We start from the raw sequence: 19,904 nt of genomic DNA, 5'->3' as shown, positions 1-19,904 counted from the left end.
GGCTGCAAAGTGGAACAGCTGGATGACCCGGGGCTCCTTACTTGCTAAATCTGATCTTCTTTCCATAAAATTGACTCGGATATAGTGGTGCAGTCTTATATGAGTATGGCATTTCCTATTTTTCAAATATGTTCCCATACATTATTTGATCCATACAATAAACAACACTTTTGCCATTTCATCCAAAAACTCTTTATTGGCCCAGATGATATTTGCAGCCACAACTCTGGTGCTGAAAGTCTGGTGCATGTTAGAAGCTCGCTCTTGCTGAAAGACGCTGCTGCTGCTGCTGAAGGGACAGTAGCTGATGCAAGTAGAACTCTCTGCCCCCCTCCCCCCATGCACACAAGCAATCTGGAGAATACCAGGTGCAGTGCACACCTTGATCTGAGTTTCAGAAAGAGCAAAGCCCACAGGATGTGTCCAGGCAGACAAAAGGGCTCACCCCTTCTCTAGAATTATATCAGAAACAAATTTCTTAAGGAGTTTGTTAGAGTCTGAAAAAGCTTCTGCTAAACCCTTCACTGTGAATATTCTTAGGAGCTTTTTTTTTCTTTCTCCTGCAGTTTCTTTTTCTTTTATCTCTTCTTCAGCTATGCACTCCTATTCCAGTTCCAACGGCAACCCATTAGTCAATTCCTTGAGAACCCTCTCTAGGAATTACTCAATGTCATCCTCATCCATACCCAGGTTAAAGTTGTTGGCCATCTCAACCACAGACTTCTTGAGTTTTGCAACTTCCTGAGGCAAGAGGTCTCAGAGCAGGTCCCAAAGCACCTAAAAGACTACTCATCTTTTCCTTCCTGTTCTAGTAATTATTTTTCTCATTCTCTCTCCTCCCTCTTTTAAAAGTTAGTTTCTCTTCTACTTTTCTCATCTCTGAATCTCTCTCCTTTTCTCTCCCAAGTCCCTGAAGCCTTCGCAAACACACTAGCCCCCAACCTCTAGGGCAGGCCATTTTTCTCCTGTGGGCAGGAACCTGGCAGTGGAGAAACCCACCATCTACACAGCTAATTTAGTACATATCAAAGACAGTTCCTGCCGGACGGTGGCTCAGGGCTGCAATCCCAGCACTTTGGGAGGCTGAGGCGGATGGATCACAAGGTCAAGAGATGGAGACCGTCCTGGCCAACATGGTGAAACCCCGTCTCTACAAAAATACAAAAATTAGCTGGGCACGGTCACGTGAACCTGTAGTCCCAGCTACTCAGGAGGCTGAGGCAGGAGAATCGCTTGAACCCGGGAGGCAGAGGTTGCAGTGAGCCGAGACTGCGCCACTGCACTCCAGCCTAGGTGACAGAGCAAGTCTCCGTCTTTGGAGACAGTTCCAAAGGTTCTACATGTACGAATTCACTTACTCATCACGACAACCTCATCAGATAGACACTTCTTAGGTCGGTTCTCACAGGTGAGGAAACAGAGGCACAGAGCCACCTAGGCTGAGAGGTTCAGTCACCAGCCCAAGCTCATACCTCCATTGTGCGGCAGTGCAGGATTTGAACCAAGAACTGTGACCCTGCTTGCCCTGGCCTGAACCCCTGTACTACAGCAGCCCTCTGATGAATCAAAGGCTGGGGAGCTCTCCTCCCTTCCACTGCAAAAGGCTGATCTCTCTCCAGCTGGAGTATGGGGTGGTGGAAGGATGCAGTGACCCTAAGGCCAAACTGTGCCTCTTTGCTCTTACATTCCTCGTAAAAGTTGTGAAAGAGGTAGTCTCACTAAGGGGCTCAGAACCAAAAAACCATAAAAAGATGTACATGACTTGTGTACTTCATTTAGCATCCAAACCCTGCACTCTGCCATTCAGCAAGATAAGTCTCCACCGCCCCTGCTTCCCTGTAAAAGAGGGAAGGCTAAATAACTGCAAGTCTAATCCGCAAACCCCAAGCACCAGCCTCCGCATCTGGGAGGAAAAAGCGGCGGCAGGCGAGCCAGGGCAAGGGCTGGGCCAGGGCCGACAGCGGTGCCCGGCTCTGTGGCTCCGACAGCGGTGCCCGGCTCTGTGGCTCCGAGCGCGGTTCTGGACGCCAGTGTCCCCTAGCCCAGCCACGCTCCTCCCTTCCCCCTCCCTAAATCCCACCTTGAGTCCCGCGCCCTTAGAGGAAGTGGGTCGCCAGCAGGGGATCGGCCCTTCGTCCCCACCGTGCTCCCGACTCCAGCTCTTCTGGGCGCCGCCAATCTCTCGGTGCGTGCCAGTCTTCTTTCTGAAACGGACCCCAGTGGCTCCCGGCCCGCCTGGGCGCTCTTCCTTAGCCCCGCCATCCGGGGAGCGGGAAGCTCCTCTAGGGGCGCCAATTAGGTCCCCGCGCCGCCGCCGCCTCCGGCGTCTCCCAGGCCCGGGCTGTGCTGAGCCCGCTGCGGTCCACGTGGCTTGGCAGAGCTAAATTCAGCTCGCAGGAAGCCCGTAGCCAGGGGAAAGCCGAGCCAAGCCGGGGTGGGAGGGGGCGAACGTAGGCGTTGGGCCGGGAGGGGCGGGCGCTGGGCGGAGGCAAGGGAGGGCCGCGTGCGGGGGAGGCGGTGGCCTGGCTCTGGCACGCACCGGCTCCCGGTCCAGCCGGCCAGGGAAGGCGGTCCCTCCCCAATCGCGCCGCCTTTCACTCAGGTTACACTCGGGGGGAAGGTGTTCCCGAGCCCGCTCCCACCCTCACCCCGCCTCCTCGCTTTCCCGCCTTCAGGCGCCGCCGGCGGAGCCCACTATGCCAGACAGTTTCGACACTTTGCAAAGACCAAGAGCCCTAGACCGAAGGGAGGAGGAAGAAGAGGAACGGAGCGAGAAGGAAGAGGCGATGTGAGCCTGAAAGGGGGAGAGTGTCCGGGACACCCACACCCCTTTCTTATCCTCGGAACCCCCTCATGCCCGAATCCCGGAAACTCCAGAGTGTCTCCAGCCTTGGTGAGTGCGCGTGCGGAGGCGAACCCTGCTTGGGGTGCGCGGGGGCTGCGTCCGCCGGAGTTGGGGGCTCCGCAGTTTCCTGTGGGTTCTCGGAGTGGAGGGTTGATTGTCTGGACCCGGGAACTGAAGGGGTGTGGAGGGGACTCAAAGGGTGTGACAGTGGAGGTGGGACTGAAGCCCCTAGGATTCTAGTGGAAGACACTCGTAGGGAAACCCCTTCTTAGCCACGGCAACCACCCGGGGCTCTGGGAGAGGAAGAAGGTCAGGGTGGAGGTTCGGGCTTAGGGGTCTTCGGCCATCTCTGGAGGAGCTGCCTGGAGCTCTGCGGGGAACCTACAGCAAGTCCCGGGCAGCGGTTCCCGAAAGCAGCCCCAGTGACATTGCACCCGGCGCCGGGCTGGGATCTCCCCAGCTGGGGCCGCCCGTGGGAGGAGACCTCGCTGGGTGGCCGGGCTCAGGCGCTCTCGAGCGGATCTGGGGTCACAGGCCGGGACACCGCGGAGGGCGCCAGTGATCTGGACCAGCGGCCGTGGGACAGTATCCGGATCAAGTCCCCCGGTCTGCGAGCAGGCGCAGACCCGGGAGGTGGCTCTCGGGCCCCGGGGTCGCCTTCAGCGCGCGCTGCTCCAGACCCGGGGTTAAAGTTGGCACCCGGGACGAGAGAACGGAACACGTCGTGGTGGACAGTGGGGGACGTGGGTGGGCCAAGGGGAGCACGGCCGGAGTGGTGTTAGTGGCAACTCGAAACTCCGAATCCGTCCCAACCCCGTTAGGCGCCGCAACTCCCGAGAAATAATCTGACAAAAGTTAACAACTTGCCTGTGTCTCTCGCATGTGTGACCTGCGTGGGGCATAGCCACCCCTTCTGGGAGCGTATGGGGGCGGGCAGCGGTGACATTGGGGCGAGGCGCCCTGGCGAGGGTACAGTTAGTTTGGAATTGGGACAGTGGCGCAACTTTCAGCTCCTCCTTTCTCTGCGCGAGTGTTTGAGCGTGACCTTGCGGGAGGAAACTTGGCTGAACATGAGATGGGGGTTGAGCCTGCGCCCCTGCTTGGCACAGAGACGCCGTAGCGCGCCTTCACCGGGTCTCCCGGGAAGCGTGTGGGGATCTGCCCTCGGCCTGAGCTCTGACTTGCTCCTCCCTCCTACGCCAGGGTCCCCGCCGGCCATATCACGCGCGGAGCTCGTTGGTGCGTTCGGCGAGGGGACACGTGCACGCCCCTAAGTGCGCAAGTGGGTGAGGGTTGGGCAGGTGACTGCATCTCATGGGCCGGGTAAGTCCCACAGAGGGAGACAGCCGTGACCCTGAGGGCAGTGCTGGCTCGCCGCGTCCCCGCATCAGCCATTCGCCTGGCTTTCTCTTGATTCTTCCTGGGCACCCCTGGCCTCTCCCGACTTCTCCCCCTCGCGGGTCCCCATGCCCCTCAGATTTGCGAGGAGCTGGTTCTCCAGGGAGACAGCGAGCGCCCACCCTCGCTCTGCGGCTGGTTGTGTGTGGTGAGAGGAAGAGATGGAAAGAGGAGGCAGACTCGCCAACGAGGAAAACGGGGTGAGAAGGGAGCCGGGTTGTCCAGAGGTCTCCAGGGCACCTGCAACGTAGTAGGTGCTAAGCTGTGTTCATTGATAAGGCCCCAAGGTGGAAGGTAGGTGCTGGCAGGGGCTGAGACGCCCCCTTCTTCCCTTCCAGTCTCTAAAATGGAATTCAAATTTATCACTCAAGCCCTCTGTGCCCCAGACGTGCCTGGAGCACCTACTACGTGCGGGCTCTACTCCTGGCCTGTTCCTAGATGCTACTGGCGGAGCCTCCTGGTTTTCTTTCCCGAACGCTGCCCGGGCGCCCAGAGGCTTCAAAAAGGCAAGGTGCACTGCCCCCTGCCGGCTGCTGTGGAAACTGCCGCTTGGCTCCGCGGTGGAGAAGGTGCGCGCAGCGCTGGGACCCGTCACAGTGCCTTCCTGCACTTCTCCTTCCTGCCCCAAACATCGGGATCCCGGACGACTGTTTTCTAGTTGGCTGAAATGACTGACCAGAGTTCACCATTCCATGCCCCCGGCCTCTGCCAAGATCTGGGTACAGCGTGGGGGCCTTTTCTAGTCTCCCGTCTAGAGCTCTGTCTCTGTCTCTCTTACTTTGGTCATGAGACTTAACCTCCTTCACCTCTGGGCGTCTCAGTTTCCACAACTTCAAAATGAGGCCAATAACACATTCTTCAACGTTCTGCAGAATAGACAGTGTGTGGACCTAATACATATAACTAAGTGAATGTGTGTATATATATATAGGTAGTTCACATTCTAATGTGTGTATGTACACACTCTAATGCGTGTATATACATTGGGGGAAGGAGTTCCATCGTACAGTTTTTGCTAAACAAATAAAGAATGAATAGAGGGCTCCTTCTGCCTTTTCAAAATCCCACAAACCCTGAAACTTGCTTTCTCTGCTTTTTTTCTGGGCTGGCATTTGCTGTTTAGGGGTCTGACTGGGCAAGGCCTGGACTTGAGCAGGGTCTTTGTCGCCTACCTCCCTGGCTGGGAGGCCACAGCATCCCACCCGAGGGGAGAGAGAAAAACAGGAAGTATTGCTAGAAGTGATGGCAGAGGGTTTCTTACAGGGGAAGGAGGCTGTTCTTCAAAGTTCTGCAGCAGCCTGTGGAAGCTGCCTTCTGAGCGGCCTTCCTGCTGACTGCAGACAGGGCTGCATTCTCCCCACTTCCCTAGCGGTGTCACCAGCACTCCTGACCCACACAGAATTAGCCATCACTGATATAGGAGCCCTTGTTATGGAGATGACACTGACTGTGAGCTGGTTCTAGGTCCTTCTAGGTTCGGGATCTTTGGGAGCGAGGTAGAGCTCTGTCTCCCCTACCCACCAAGCAGCCCCTAAGCCAGCTCACCACCCAAAAGCTGGCAGTTGACATTGCCCAAGGAGGGTGCCTCTCCCATATGTGACTCCAAGCCCCCTGGTCAGTTAACCTTGCTTGAATCAGCTCCTGTGTAGAAGATTGCTGACTCAAAAGCGTTTTTATTTGGGTAGAGCTTTGGCCGCGGATGGAAACTTGACCCTCACCTTAGGCCCCTCCCACACCACAAAAAGCAACCAGGAAAGCAAAACATGAAATCCACCAGTCATCGTGTAAAGGCTTTCCAGTGAGTTCTGCGTGCCTATGTGCACACATTTCACATGCTGATGGAAGAGCTGACCTGGTTACCAAGAATTCTAGAATAAGACTTACATGCAGCTTCGTTCAGTTGTGTAGCCTCTGGAAACTTCCGCATCCCTACTTGCACACCTGAGGATCTGAGAGCTCCCTTATACTGTAATTTGGTCACAGGAGCCCGGAATGGGGCGCTGTGAGAGCCTGCATTTGAGTCCCAGTGCCAGCGCTCAGGCTCAGTTCCTTTGCAACTCAGCTCCCAAACTATTCCAGGCTCTGGGTCTCGGTTTCACTCCAAAAATGAGAGACTTGGCCAGGCACAGTTGCTCACACCCGTAATCCCAGCACTTTGGGAGGCCAAGGTGGGTGGATCATTTGAGGTCAGGAGTTCAGGATCACCTGGCCAACATGATGAAACCCCGCCTCTACCAAAAATACAAAAATTAGCTGGGTATGGTGGTATGTGCATGTAGTCCCAGCTACTCAGGAGGCTGAGGTAGGAGAATCACTTGAACCCAGGAGGTGGAGGATGCAGTGAGCTGAGATCACACCACAGTGCTCCAGCCCGGGTGGCAGAGTGAGACTTTGTCTCAAAAAAAAAAAAAAAAAAAAAGGCTGTAGAGTTCTGCTGCACATCACTGTGGGTCGTCCATTAAAGCTTTTTTGTGAAGACAGTCCCGACCTCCATTGCTCCAGCAAGCATCACCCTCAAAACCCTCCCAGTATCACAGACTGCCCTGGCTGGGGGCAGCTGGACTGTCTACTACCCCATGCCAAGGGCACCTGACCTCTCACAGAGGGTCAGGACTATTCAGTGTTTTACCACACTCCCTTGGCAAAGTCATTTTCTAGCAGTTCTCAACACTAGATGTTGAAAGCAATCCCAGAAGTTTCAGACTCTGAGGTCTGAAACCTGACAGAGCCAGAGTGCCATCTGGGGGGACTCCCCAATGGTACATATTGCAGAAGGAACCCCAGTGACCTCACCAGGGCCTGTTTACTTCCAATCTACAAGCTGAACATGACCTTAGAAATCAGTTTGGTCAACCTTTTTACTTTAATGCAAAAATATCGAAGCTCAGAGGGGAAGTCACTGGACTGTAAAATCCGGGGTTTATTGCTTATTTGGTCTTGGTGGTGGTGGTGGTTGTTTTGATTTTGGTTGAGCCAGCATTTATTGGGAACTTACTACCTTCCAGGAGCACCATGCAAGGTGCTGAGATACAGAGAGGAAAGAATACTCGGTCCTTCTTCCTTGCTGTCCTAGAGGTCACAGTGCTCTGCGGAGGGGGACAAGGACGTACCCAATCAGGCTGCATATGGAAATACACAGGTGCTAAAAATTAGCCTGTAATCCCAGCTATTCAGGAGGCTGAGGCAGGTGAATCACTTGAATCTGGGAGGCAGAGGTTGCAGTGAGCCAAGATCTTGCCATTGCACTCCAGTCTGGGGGACAAGACCGAGTCTAAGTCTCAAAAACAAAACAAAGGGAAAACTGGGTCCTGGCTGTACTTTACTAGAGTACTCGTTGGGGAGAAAATAAGGAGGAACACGACAAACAAAATGCAGAGAGAGGGGAAGGAGGGTCTGTGAACCAGATAGCGGCTAAGCTCCTCCACAGAAATACCCACTTGTATGTGGCCCTAAGTTTCTAGCTAAAGCTAAGAACACTGATACTCTAGAGTAGCCCCAAAATAAAATTAAGCATAAGTTGGGATGTAGAGGTACAAAAGATTAACTTAAGGGAGGAGTATGAGAGGAAACCAGTTACCCAGGATGCAAAGGACAGATAAGAATAATCAAAGGAGGCCAGGCACAGTGGCTCACGCTGCCACTGTAATTCAATCACTTTGGGAGGCTGAGGTGGGCAGATCACCTGAGGTTAGGAGTTCGAGACCAGCCTGGCCAACATGATGAAACCTTGTCTCTACTAAAAATACAAAAGTTAGCCAGGGTTGGTGGCAGGCACCTGTAATCCCAGCTACTCCTGAGGCTGAGGTAGGAGAATTGCTTGAACCTGGGAGGTGGAGGTTGCAGTGAGCCGAGAGAGATCATGCCTTGCACTGCAGGCTGGGCAACAGACTGAGACTCTGTCTCAAAAAAGGGAAAAAAAATTAGCCAGGCCTGGTGGCATCGTGTGCCTGTAGTTGTTGCTACTCAGGAGGCTAAGGCAAGAGGATCTCTTGAGCCCAGGAATTTGAGACTGTGGTGAGCTATGATCACACCACTGCACTCCAGCCTGGGTGACAGAGCGAGACCCTGTCCAGACAAAATCCAAAAACCGAACTAAAACAACCCAGAAGGGACTGTGGAAGTTAGTTGCTGACTCAGCTGACAGCCAGCCTGTGAAACTGGTACTATTCCTGGCTCCGTTTTGCAGATGAAGCTGAGGCACAGTAGGCTGAAGCTGCTGCCCCAGGCCATAGAGTCAGTGGTCGTGAGAATGAGTAGGAGGATATTAGAGGCAGCTCTGCATGTGGGTGTCTGTGAGCGGTTGAGCGGTAGAGTGAGCGAATAGAGCAGCATGCCTCGGCCACACCCCAGAGACCACGGGACTCGGTGCAGAATAATGACAAAGTAGGCAAAATATCTCTCTGTTGTGGAGGGCTGGGCATGGTGGCTCATGCCTGTAATCCCAGCACTTTGGAAGGGTGAGGCAGATGAATCACAAGGTCAGGAGATCGAGACCATCCTGGCTAACACGGTGAAACCCCATCTTTACTAAAAATAAAGAAAATTAGCTGGGCATGGTGGCGTGCGCCTGTAGTCCCAGCTACTCGGGAGGCCAAGGCAGAAGAATCGCTTGAACCTGAGAGGTGAAGGTTGCAGTGAGCTGAGATCACACCACTTCACCCCAGCCTGGTCGACAGAGTAGGACACGATCTCAAAAAAAAAAAAAAACACCTATGCTGTGGAAAGTCAGGATAGAGGTTGCCTTTGGGGAACAGGATGGTGGGTGATGGAGAGAAGAGGTGTCTTGGATTGCAGTGAATCCGGAGCCTTGATCTGGGCGATGCTCACACTGTAGGAACGTATTGAGTTGGGCTCTTTGGAGTTGTGCACTTTTCTATGTGTTCTTCAGTGACAATTTTCCTTTAAAAGAAAGAAGGTATTTTAAAGGGGAAGAATTACCTAATATGGGAAGTTAGGGAAGATTTCTTTGAGACATGGAAACAGATACAAAGTTGAAATCTGAAGGGTGGCTAGGAAGGCACTGACGTGGCAAAAGATGGAGGAAGAGTGATCCAGCCAGGCACGGTGGCTCACGCCTGTAATCCCAGCACTTTGGGAGGCTGAGGCGGGCGGATCACCTGAGCTCAGGAGTTCAAGAACAGTCTGGCCAACGTGGCTAAATGCCGTGTCTACTAAAAATACAAAAATTAGCCAGGTGTGCTGACGTGCGCCTATAATCTTAGCTACTCCAGAGGCTGAGGCAGGAGAATCACTTGAACTCCAGAGGTGAGGTGGAGGTTGCAGTGAGCTGAGATTGCACCACTGTACTCCAGCCTGGTGACAGAGTAAGACTCTGTCTCAAAAAAAAAAAAAAAAAAAATGTTCCAAGCAGTGGTGACATGGCAGCAGTGGTGGGGCTCTGAGGCTGAGGAGGTAGGGACTCTAAAGAACTGAAAGAAGGCTGAAGAAAGCTGGAAGACAGGAGCACGAGGAGAGTGTGTGTGTCTGTGTGTCTGTTGTATGTGTGTGTATGTTGTGTCTGTGTGTATGGTGTATCTGTGTCTGTATGTCGTGTGTGTGTGTCTGTATGTACATTGTGTATGTTATGTCTGTATGTGTCTGTGTATGGTGTATCCGTGTCTGTATGTCATGTGTGTGTGTCTGTGTGTAAGGGTGGAGCCCCAGGTGAGGATGGGGAAGTGGGCAGGGCAGTGGTGTGTGTAGCAGGAGGAAAGGAAAGGCCGCTGACCCTGACCTCTTCTTTAGGGATCACTACCGTGTGGTGAGCAGGGGGACCCCTGTAGTCCTGGGGAGGGCTTGCTGTAGTCCTGGGGAGTCAGATGGAAAGGATGTCTCAAGATGAGGTGGTTTCCAGTGCTAGGCAGGAGGTAGCATAGGTCTTGGTGGTCTGTTCAGGTAAAAAGTGACCCCAGGTCACTGGCATACGCAGTCAGGGTTCTGCCTGCACCTGAGAGGCCAGATGAGCATGTGTCCTATAGGTGGAACAGGACTGGAGTTGAGGTATTGTATGAGGATACTGACCGGTAACCCACATTCACAGTCTGCTGTTTGCCAGATCTTAGTGGATTAGTGCCTTCCACTTTCCTCTCTCCAGAGAACCTCCAATTCAGCCATAGCACTATAGGAATATAGTCCAATACCAGAAAGCACAAGCCCTCTTCTTCCGGTATGGCGTCTGACCCTGCAGCCTATCCTGTGGAAAAGTGCCTTTGAAAACACCGTCCGTGTATATGGAATCCTCAATCAGGACAGCTTTGGTGTGAAGTTGTAATGCTAGAGGAAAACATCTCTACAGAACCTTTCCAGAACTAACCTTGCCTCCCTCCATTTCCCCTGCTTCTGTTATTTTTCTGACAGGCCAGAAGAATGTTTGAAGGTGAGATGGCAAGCTTAACTGCCATCCTGAAAACAAACACAGTGAGAGTGCCCAAGCCCATCAAGGTTCTGGATGCCCCAGGCGGCGGAAGCATGCTGGTGATAGAGCATGTGGACATGAGGCATCTGAGCAGGTGGGTCTTCACACCACCCCCCTGCTGGCTTCACACCACCCCCTGACCCCCGCTGGCTTTATTATCTGAGCAGGTGGGTCTTCACACTGCCCCCGGCTGGCTTCACACCACCCCCCAGACCCCCACTGGCTTTATTATCTGAGCTGGCGCATCTTCACACCACCCCTGGCTGGCTTTATTTTACACCAAGTGGTTCTCTGATAACTGAAGCTTGTACTGGGGGCACCATTTTGAGGAGTGTGACACAAAGAACCCCATGACTCCAAGAACCCCATGACTCCACCTATCATGAGTTTTGCAGAATGAACAGCAGGCACTTGCTGCAACCAAGGGCAGTAGCAATAGGAATCTCCCAAAGTGAGATACTGACCAAAGACCCTACTGTGGGCCAGGCGCTGTGGCTCATGCCTGTAATCCCAGCACTTTGGGTGGCCGAGGCAGATTAATCACTTGAGGTCAGAAGTTTGAGACCAACCTGGGCAACATTGTGAAACCTGTCTAGTAAAAATAAAAAATTAGCTGGGCGTGGTGGTGCTCCCCTGTAGTCCCAGCTACTCAGGAGGCTGAGGCATGAGAATCGCTTGAACCCGGGAGGCAGAGGTTGCAGTGAGCTGAGATCACGCCACTGCAGCCTAGCCTGGGTAATAGCGTGAGACTCAGACTCAAAAACAAAAAACCCTGCTGCAAACTTGAATGAGGCTGGGAAAGATTGTCAAATAATCAGCACATTTATCCCCCTCATGCTTCACCAGAGCTGACTTTCTGTCCTCAAAATGTTCAACCTACTGGTTGGGCATGGTGGCTCACCCCTGTAATCCCAGCACTTTGGGAGGCTGAGGCAGGCAGATCACTTGAGGTCAGCAGTTTGAGACCAGCCTGGCCAACACAGTAAAACCCCACCTCTACTAAAAATACAAAAAAATTAGCCAGGCGTGGTGGTGGGCGCTTGTAATCCCAGCTACTCTGGAGGCTGAGGCAGGAGAATGATTTGAACTCTGGAGGTGGAGGTTGTAGTGAGCTGAGATCATGCCACTGCACTCCAGCCTGGGCAACAGAGCGAGACTCTGTCTCAAAAAATACCAGAATGTTTGGCTGGGCATGGTGGCTTATGCCTATAATCCCAACACTTTGGGAGGCTGAGGTGGGTGGATCACAAGTTCAAGAGATTGAGAAACATGGTGAAACCCTGTGTCTACTAAAAATACAAAAATTAGCTTGGCGTGGTGGTGCACACCTATAGTCTCAGCTACTCGGGAGGCCTAGGCAGGAGAATGGCTTGAACCCAGGAGGCAGAAGTTACAGTGAGCCAAGATTGCACCACTGCACTCTAGCCTGGCCTGTGGAGCGAGACTCCATCTCACTAAAACAAACAAAAAAAACAGGCTAGGTGTGGTGGCTCATGTCTGTAATGCCAGCACTTTGGGAGGCTGAGGCAGGTGGATCATGAGGTCAAGAGTTCGAGACCAGCCTGTCCAATATTGTGGAACTCTGTCTCTACTAAAAAAAAATACAAAAATTAGTCGGGCATGGTGGTGCACACCTGTAGTCCCAGCTACTCGGGAAGCTGAGGCAGGAGAATCACTTAAACCCAAGAGGCAGAGGTTGCAGTGAGCTGAGATCGTACCACTGCACTCCAGCCTGAGCGACAGAGTGAAACTCCGTCTCAAAAAAATAAATTAAAAGTTTGCCCCCTCTTTATGTGCTGTGAGACTGAGTGGTGGGTGTGTCTCACCTTTCTGCGTCTCATCCGTTTAGTTGCTACCTTTTGATTTGACAGTCATGCTGTAAAGCTTGGAGCCCAGCTGGCCAATTTACACCTTGAGAACAAGAAGCATGGAGAGATGCTCCTGAAAGAGGTGGGCACAGTGGGTATGGTGCTGTGCAGGCTGTGGTGCTCCTGCTTAGAGGAGAACATTGAGCCAGTGTGGGCTCAGAGGTGGGGCCGTGCAGCGGCCATGGGAGGGTCAAACGTGATGATGCCAGAGCAAAGGAATGTCAGCCCTGAGCTGCCTCTCACAGTGCACTGAACACTGTGGATGTGATGAGTGTGTGTCCTAAATGCATTCAAAACACGGAAAACGTTTGCTGGACATGAGACCTCCCCTGGCGTGACAGTTGCTTTTACCTCTCCTTCCCCAGATGAGTCTAAGCAGAGGTCCTCTGGCTATGTTTAAAGAGCAAGACCTTTAAGCACAGGGTCTCTCCTTGTAAAACAGTCATACTTGAGGCTCAGAATTACAGCCGTCCTGTCTGAACTTTCTAGAGTGTAACGTGCTGTCAGGATTGAGGGAATTTTCCAGTATTTTAACCTGCTGACATTCAGAATCTGTGCAGCCCATGTGGTAAATGTGAGGCAGATGAGCTGCCAATCAGAGCAGATGACTAAGGATCTACTGTATGAGGCATGCGACTAGACAGGCTGTTCTGTGAGGGTCCATGACGGGTGCCCCTCAGGCCACCTGTCTGGTGACATCTACTGAGAGGCCACCAGGTTCCCTGTCCTGTCCCTTCTAATCTCAGGGGGTTTAGTCCATTGGGATTTCCCTTGAGTTAGGGAGACTGCAGAGGAGTGATGATTTCTTTTTTTCTGAGACGGAATTTTGCTCTTACTGCCAGGCTGGATTGCAGGGGCATGATCTTGGCTCACTGCCACCTCCGCCTCTTGGTTTTAAGTGATTTTCCTGCCTTGGCCTCCCGAGTAGCTGGGATTACAGGTACCCGCCACCAGGCCAGCTAAGTAGAGATGGTGTTTCACTACGTTGGGCAGGCTGGTCTTGAACTCCTGACCTCAGGGGATCCACCTGCCTCAGCCTCCCAAGGTGCTGAGATTCAGGCACGAACCACCGTGCCCAGCCTGAGATTATTTCAAAGCACAGTAGTCTATCTGGCACATATGGCAGCAGATTTGCCACTGAGAGCCATTCCTTCTGATGGATTGGGGGCAGATTCTTTTTCTTCTTTATTTTCTTTCTTTTCGTTTCTTTTCTCTTCTCATCTTCTCTTTTCTTTTCTTTTTTCTTTCTTTCTTGAGGAAGTCTCGCTCTTTTCCCCTAGGCTAGAGTGCAGTGGTGTAATCTTGACTCACTGCAACCTCCGCCTGCCTTGGCCTCCCAAAGTGCTGGGATTGCAGGTGTGAGCCACCGCGCCTGGCCTGTTTTTTATTTTTTATGTTTTGTTTTTTTTTTTTTGAGACGGAGTTTCACTCTTGTCACCCAGGCTGGAGTGCAATGGCGTGATCTCAGCTCACTGCAACCTTTGCCTCCTGAGTTCAAGTGATTCTTCTGCCTCAGCCTCCCGAGTAGCTGGGATTATAGGTGCCTGCCACCACACCCAGCTAATTTTTATATGTTCAGTAGAGATGGGATTTCACCATGTTGGACCAGATTGGTCTCAAACTCCTGACCTCAGGTGATCTGCCCACCTCAGTCTCCCAAAGTATGTTTTTCCTCTTTAAGAGGGTCTTCCTCTTTTTTTTTCCTGACAGTGTGTGGTCCTCCCCCTCGGCCCCATGTGTCCTGTTGGGATGTGAGACAGGTCCCCTGAGAGGTGCCTGTGGGCTCCCTGTCCTGTCTGTGTCTAGAGCAGCTAGTGTCTTTGATGCCAACATGTGCTGGAGCAGGCCCTGTTTGGGGTGTTCTGTGGGTTGGTGGAGACCCAGGCCCTGTTTGTCTCTGGCAGGGGCATAAGCTCGTAGGAGCTCACTGAGGTTGTGTCTGAAGGTGACTCAGTTTCGAGAGTGGGGCCCAGGATCCCTTGGAACTAACTCATTTTCCTTCTTTTTTTTCTTTTGCCTGCAAGGGAGAGGAGGTGGGCAGGAGGAACGGCCCTTTGTGGACCGGTTTGGATTTGACCTGGTGACATGCTGTGGATGTCTTCCCCAGGTGAGTGTATGGCGTTTGCTTCTATTTCACAGTCAGGTCAGCTATTGAGAGACACAGGGTGGGAGGCACACCCCCTTCCTTTTTTCGTGAGCTTTAGTAAAAGTATTTCACCATTTTTTGTTTGCTGATGTTTAAGAGGTTGACATGAGATTGACCCACCTAATGTGCTAGGTAAGCATGAAGAAACCAAGGAGGACCAGCAAGTTAGATGTGGAATTTCAAGGTGGATAAAAATGAGGGAGTATAACAGATGTTTTCTTTTAGATATACTAAACTGTCAAGGAGAGTGGAATGACAAGGGTTTGTAACTTTCGGTTGTATGATTTTATGGTTGCTTCCTTCCGCGTTTCAGCCTGGGAAATTCTGCTTGATGCCCAGCACGTGTGGAGTGGACAGGGTGATGGCTCCTTGGAGGGGGATACAGATGAACCTAGAAAACTTTCTGGGGTTTGCTGGTGGGCACGGGGGCAGTAGAAAGTCTTGGAAATGTAGAAGGTTGTCCAGAAATCTGCTGAGGGGCCAGGAGTGGCACGCTCTGGTCCTGCCTGCTGCAGGGGGTTTTGTAGCCAGGTCTGCCCCTTCCTGTCATGGCTGTCTTCACACTGTGTGTGTGCATATGTATACATGTGTGTGCACACACTTGGGCACTGTCTGGGGAGGTGCTGTCTGAGCAGATGTCAGAAGTGAGTCCTGGGGTCAGGCAGGTCAGCCAGCTCTGGCCTTCGTACTTCACTGTGAGTGCAAATTAAGAGGAAATGTTAGCCACTTGCTTTAGCAGCAAAAAAACACCAATTTTTTATTTTAAATGAAAAAGCTAGGCTGGGCACGGTGGCTCATACCTGTAATCCCAGCGCTTTGGGAGGCCGAGGTGGGCGGATCATAAGAGATCCAGACCATCCTGGCCAGCATGGCGAAACCCCATCTCTACTAAAAATACAAAAATGAGCCAGGCATGGGGGCACATGCCTGTAGTCCCAGCTACTCAAGAGGCTGAGGCAGGAGAATCCCTTGAACCCAGGAGACGGAGGTTGCAGTGAGCTGAGATTGTGCCACTGAACTCCAGGCTGGTGACAGAGTGAGACTCCATTTCAAAAAATAATAATAAAATATAATACAATAAAAACAACTTAAAAAGCCCTGGTGGCTCATGCTTGTAATCTCAGCACTTTGGGAGGCCAAGGTGGGAGAACTGCTTGAGCCTGGGAGTTCAAGGCTACAGTGAGCTGTGATCGTGCCACTGCATTCCAGCCTGGGTGATAGAGCAAGACCTTGTCTCACAAAAAGAGAGAGAGAAAGAGAAAGAAAAAAAAAAAGGAAGAAAGGGAGGGAGGGAGGCAGGAAGGGAGGGAGGGAGGGAGGAAATGTTCTAGAAGACTTCGTTCTTGGAAGGCTACTGAGTGGATCGTGATGCATCCCCATGCTTCCTACTGCTCTTGGGATAGGATCTGAGGTCTCAGCATGTCCGTGAGACTCCGGTTCCCCTGGGACGTGGTTCCCCCCAGCCTCGTGTGTCCGTGAGACTCCGGTTCCTCCGGGATGTGATTCCCCCCAGCCTCCTGTGTCCGTGAGACTCCGGTTCCCCCGGGATGTGGTTCCCCCTAGCCTCCTGTGTCCGTGAGACTCCGGTTCCCCTGGGATGTGGTTCCCCCCAGCCTCCTGTGTCTGAGACTGCGGTTCCCCCGAGCCTCGTGTGTCTGTGAGACTCTGGCTCCCCTGGGATGTGGTTACTCCCCAGCCTGCTGTGACTGCCACCCCTTCCACGTGCTGCCCCTGGAGCCCTCCACTTAGATGCTTCTAGGTAGCCGAGCTTTCCCTGAGTCCTGGCATTTCCCAGTGAACTCTGCTTTCAGCTTTGCTGTTACTGTGCAGGTGAATGACTGGCAGGAGGGCTGGGTTGTGTTCTTTGCCATTCAACCCCAGATGGACATGGTGGAGAAGGAGTCTGGGGACAGGGAGGCCCTCCAGCTTTGGTCTACTCTGCAGGTGAGCGGGGCCCCACCGCACACCCCAACACCTGCCACACGCGCCACTCGCCTGAGGTGGGGAGGCGCCAAGGCATGTGAGGCTGCCTCGGAGTCTGGTTCTGGGTGGGAGGTGGGTGCCTAGTGGTGTCCCATCTGCTGCTGCCTGGGGTGGGGGCGGGTTGTGGAGCAGTGCTTAGGGAACCCTCAGCACCCCTCATGCACGCCGTGATCAGTTGGCTGAGGCTCCATTTTCCTCCCTGCAGTTAAAGATCCCTGACCTGTTCCGCTACCTGGAGATCACCCCAGCCTTACTCCACGGAGACCTCTGGGGTGGAAACATAGCAGAGGATGCCTCTGGACCAGTCATTTTTGACCCAGCTTCTTTCTATGGTCACTTGGAATATGAGCTGGCCATCGCCGGCATGTTTGGGGGCTTTAGCAACTCCTTTTATTCCGCCTACCACGGTAAAATCCCCAGGGCCCCAGGATTCGAGAAGCGCCTTCAGTTGTATCAGCTCTTTCACTACTTGAACCACTGGAATCATTTTGGATTGGGGTACAGAGGATCCTCCCTGAACATTATGAGGAATCTCGTCAAGTGAGTGTGCTTTGCTCTGGAGGAGGCCTCGGAGGTTTCTCCACAGTCCTCTTTAGGAGAAACTCTTGTTTCTTCACATGGCCAGAGTAGCTTAAGACCAACTCAGTAGCTTATTTCCAAGCCTTGCAAAGTGTAGAATATCTCCAAAGAGAGGTTTTGTCATTACAACTTTGTGGGGGTTTGTAGGTAGACGGAGCCATGATAGAGGCAGGGTATGAACCGAGGAATGGATGAAGCAAGGTGGCTCTGAGCCACACTGCTGCTCCGAGGTGGAGAGACTGTAAGTGATCTCAGGTGGGTGCCGGGGAGGATCCAGTGTGTGAGGAGGTGGTCAGTGCACCTGGGCACTGCTGCTTGGAGGGCACCTTTCTGCCACCTCCTCCCTGCTCTCCTGTGTAGGAACGAGGTGGTCAGCATGCCTGGGCACTGCTGCTTGGAGGGCGCCTTTCCGCCATCTCCTCCCTGCTCTCCTGTGCAGGAACATCTCGGAGCTGTTCATGCTGATGCTTCTTGGTTGGTGAGACTTGGGTCTAGACATGAAACCATGTTACTAAAAGCTGCTTAAAATGACCAGTTCCAAAATCAGGCACATTCCTCTTCTTCCTGCATGATCCCTGGATGCTGCTGCAGGCTGAGCAGGTCTGTAAACCGATTCTGGGAGTGACCAAGCTGCTGGCCTTAGGGTGTCCTTGGGTAAATCCAGGAGGCTTACTTGCTTCTATCATTACCCCGTCTTCTCTGCCATTTTCTAAAGCTTGCTAAGTTGTCATTCCTTTGCAACTTTATACACTGAGTGAATATTTTTCCCTCCTTCAGTATTGTAGTGATGAGAAATATTTCATGAATGACATTGATGCTAATAAATCGCTTTGCATAAAAATTTGAATAAACTTTCAGTGCTTTCAATAATGTACAAGATTGTATATTTCCTTCATTTATTGTAATTCAATATTTTTCTTAGTTGTTTGCTGAAAAACTTGTGTAATATTTTGTGACAATAAACAGGTACAGCTAGTGTTTTTGTTTTGTTGTTTTTAGAGACAGGATCTTGCTCGGTCATCTAGGCTGGAGTGTGGTGGCGTGATCCTAGCTCACTGCAGCCTCAAACTCCCAGGTTCAAGCAATCCTCCTATCTCAGCCTCTTGAGTAGCTGGAACTACAGGCGTGAACCACCACACCTAGCTAATTTTTGTATTTTTAGTAGAGACAAGGTTTTGCCATGTTGCCCAGGCTGGTCTCAAACTCCTGAGCTCAAGCAGTCCTCCCTCCTCAGCTTCCCGAGTGCTAGGATTACAGGCCTGCGCCTGTAGTCCCAGCCTGTAGTCCCAGCTACTCGGAGGCTAAGGCAGAAGAATTACTTGAACCCAGGAGGCGGAGGTTGTCTCAAAAAAAAAAAAGAATGTATGGAAAATGTTAGCACAAGTGGAGAAAGTTAGCTTAATCCTTGAGGGCAGGCAGGCGGGGAAAAGCAGGCCTGGGCACCCTCCCGGCCCAAGTGGGCTCAGGAGGCTCTGCCGCTCTGGTGGGGGAGGCTCTGAGGGGCTGCAGGGGTCCTGGTGGGGAGTGCTGGCAGGAGGAACCCAGAGCCATGCAGCCTGGGCGTGGGATCAGATCCTCCTGCATTGCCTGCTCTGCTGGCTCAGGACCCGAATCCCTCAAAGTGAGGAGTCCCACTCACTGGGAAGCGGTTTTTGGTTCAGGCTTCCCACGGGGCCTGGGAAACTTCCTCAGCTGGTCCTGAAAGCTCTGCAGGGTGAGACCCCACCTTTCCTCCTGCCCCTTGAAGGCCCTGCACACAGTAGGTGCTCAGTCCGTGCACGAGAGCAGGTGACGCTGGGGCCCCTGGGGCTTAGCAGCCTGAAACCCAGGAGTCCTCTGCCTGGTCATGTGGGGCTTGCTCTGGGAGCAGGGCTGGGGTGTACCACTGCCCTCCCAGCTGTGGACGCTCACACCCACCCGAGGTTCAGGCTGGCACGGGCTGCCAGGCTGGGGAGGCTGTACCTGGCTTCCCCTGGGGTACTTTGAAGTCAAGGGTGTTCTTTTCCTGTGTGACAGTAGATGCTTTGGTCTCATTCATGAGGTTTAATTTTTTTAAACGTGCAATCCTACACTTTGGGAGGCCGAGGCAGGCAGATCACATGGGGCCAGGAGTTCTAGACAGCCTGGCCAACATGGTGAAACCCCATCTCTAGTAAAAATACAAAAAAACAGCGGGATGTGGTGGCAGGCACCTGTAATTCCAGATACTCGGGGGGCCCGAGGCAAGAGAATCATTCGAACTCAGGAGGTGGAGGCTGCAGTGAGCCGAGATCACGGCATTGTACCGCAGCTGCATAACAAAGTGAGACTCTGTCTCAAAACAAACAAACAAATACACAATTCTAGAGGCCGAGGTATTCACAGACCACACTGATCAATTATTTCAACCAGTGTGTAGTGTACATAAGCTGCAAGTTCACCTAACTCAAAATTGGGATGTTAGAGGGGACATTTCAGAAACAGGAAGGCCGGGTCTCATGGGAGGTGCTGGGGGTGGGTGGGGTGCGTGGCGCCTTTTAGCTTCCCAGCCCCTGTTGGGTGCATGTCAATCGTAGGATGGGCCCAGCCCCCTTCATCCCTGCCCAAAGTATGTGCCCAAGTCAGCTCCACAGCTCTGCTATGGCTGCTCCACCCTAAGAGGCAGCAAGGAAGCTGGGTAACCCGGGGTCC

General features: G+C 52.7%; 1 protein-coding gene across 1 annotated transcript; it reads left to right on the top strand.

Moving 5' to 3' along the window:
- The first annotated feature begins 2,599 nt into the window (after positions 1-2,599).
- On the top strand, positions 2,600-18,356 carry LOC105712280 (ketosamine-3-kinase-like). The gene is made up of 8 exons (XM_064370181.1): positions 2,600-2,893; positions 4,049-4,084; positions 4,323-4,443; positions 10,601-10,752; positions 12,530-12,621; positions 14,551-14,633; positions 16,503-16,616; positions 16,861-18,356. Exons 3-8 carry the CDS (start codon positions 4,405-4,407, stop codon positions 17,197-17,199), a joined length of 819 nt encoding a protein of 272 aa, XP_064226251.1. The 5' UTR covers positions 2,600-2,893; positions 4,049-4,084; positions 4,323-4,404; the 3' UTR covers positions 17,200-18,356.
- The last annotated feature ends 1,548 nt before the right edge of the window (positions 18,357-19,904 follow it).

The sequence above is a fragment of the Aotus nancymaae genome, unplaced genomic scaffold (assembly GCF_030222135.1).
Source record: "Aotus nancymaae isolate 86718 unplaced genomic scaffold, 86718_ANA_hifiasm-v0.15.2.pri h1tg000102l, whole genome shotgun sequence".
Taxonomy (NCBI): domain Eukaryota; kingdom Metazoa; phylum Chordata; class Mammalia; order Primates; family Aotidae; genus Aotus; species Aotus nancymaae.
This window is presented reverse-complemented; position numbering and strand designations above follow the sequence as displayed.

Excerpts from the sequence above, each read along its gene's own strand:
- LOC105712280 (XM_064370181.1), top strand. The coding sequence starts at position 4,405 with ATGGAAAGAGGAGGCAGACTCGCCAACGAGGAAAACGGG. Across the intron at positions 14,634-16,502 it reads GCTGTGGATGTCTTCCCCAG|GTGAATGACTGGCAGGAGGG; the intron begins GTGAGTGTATGG and ends GTTACTGTGCAG. Across the intron at positions 16,617-16,860 it reads AGCTTTGGTCTACTCTGCAG|TTAAAGATCCCTGACCTGTT; the intron begins GTGAGCGGGGCC and ends TCCTCCCTGCAG.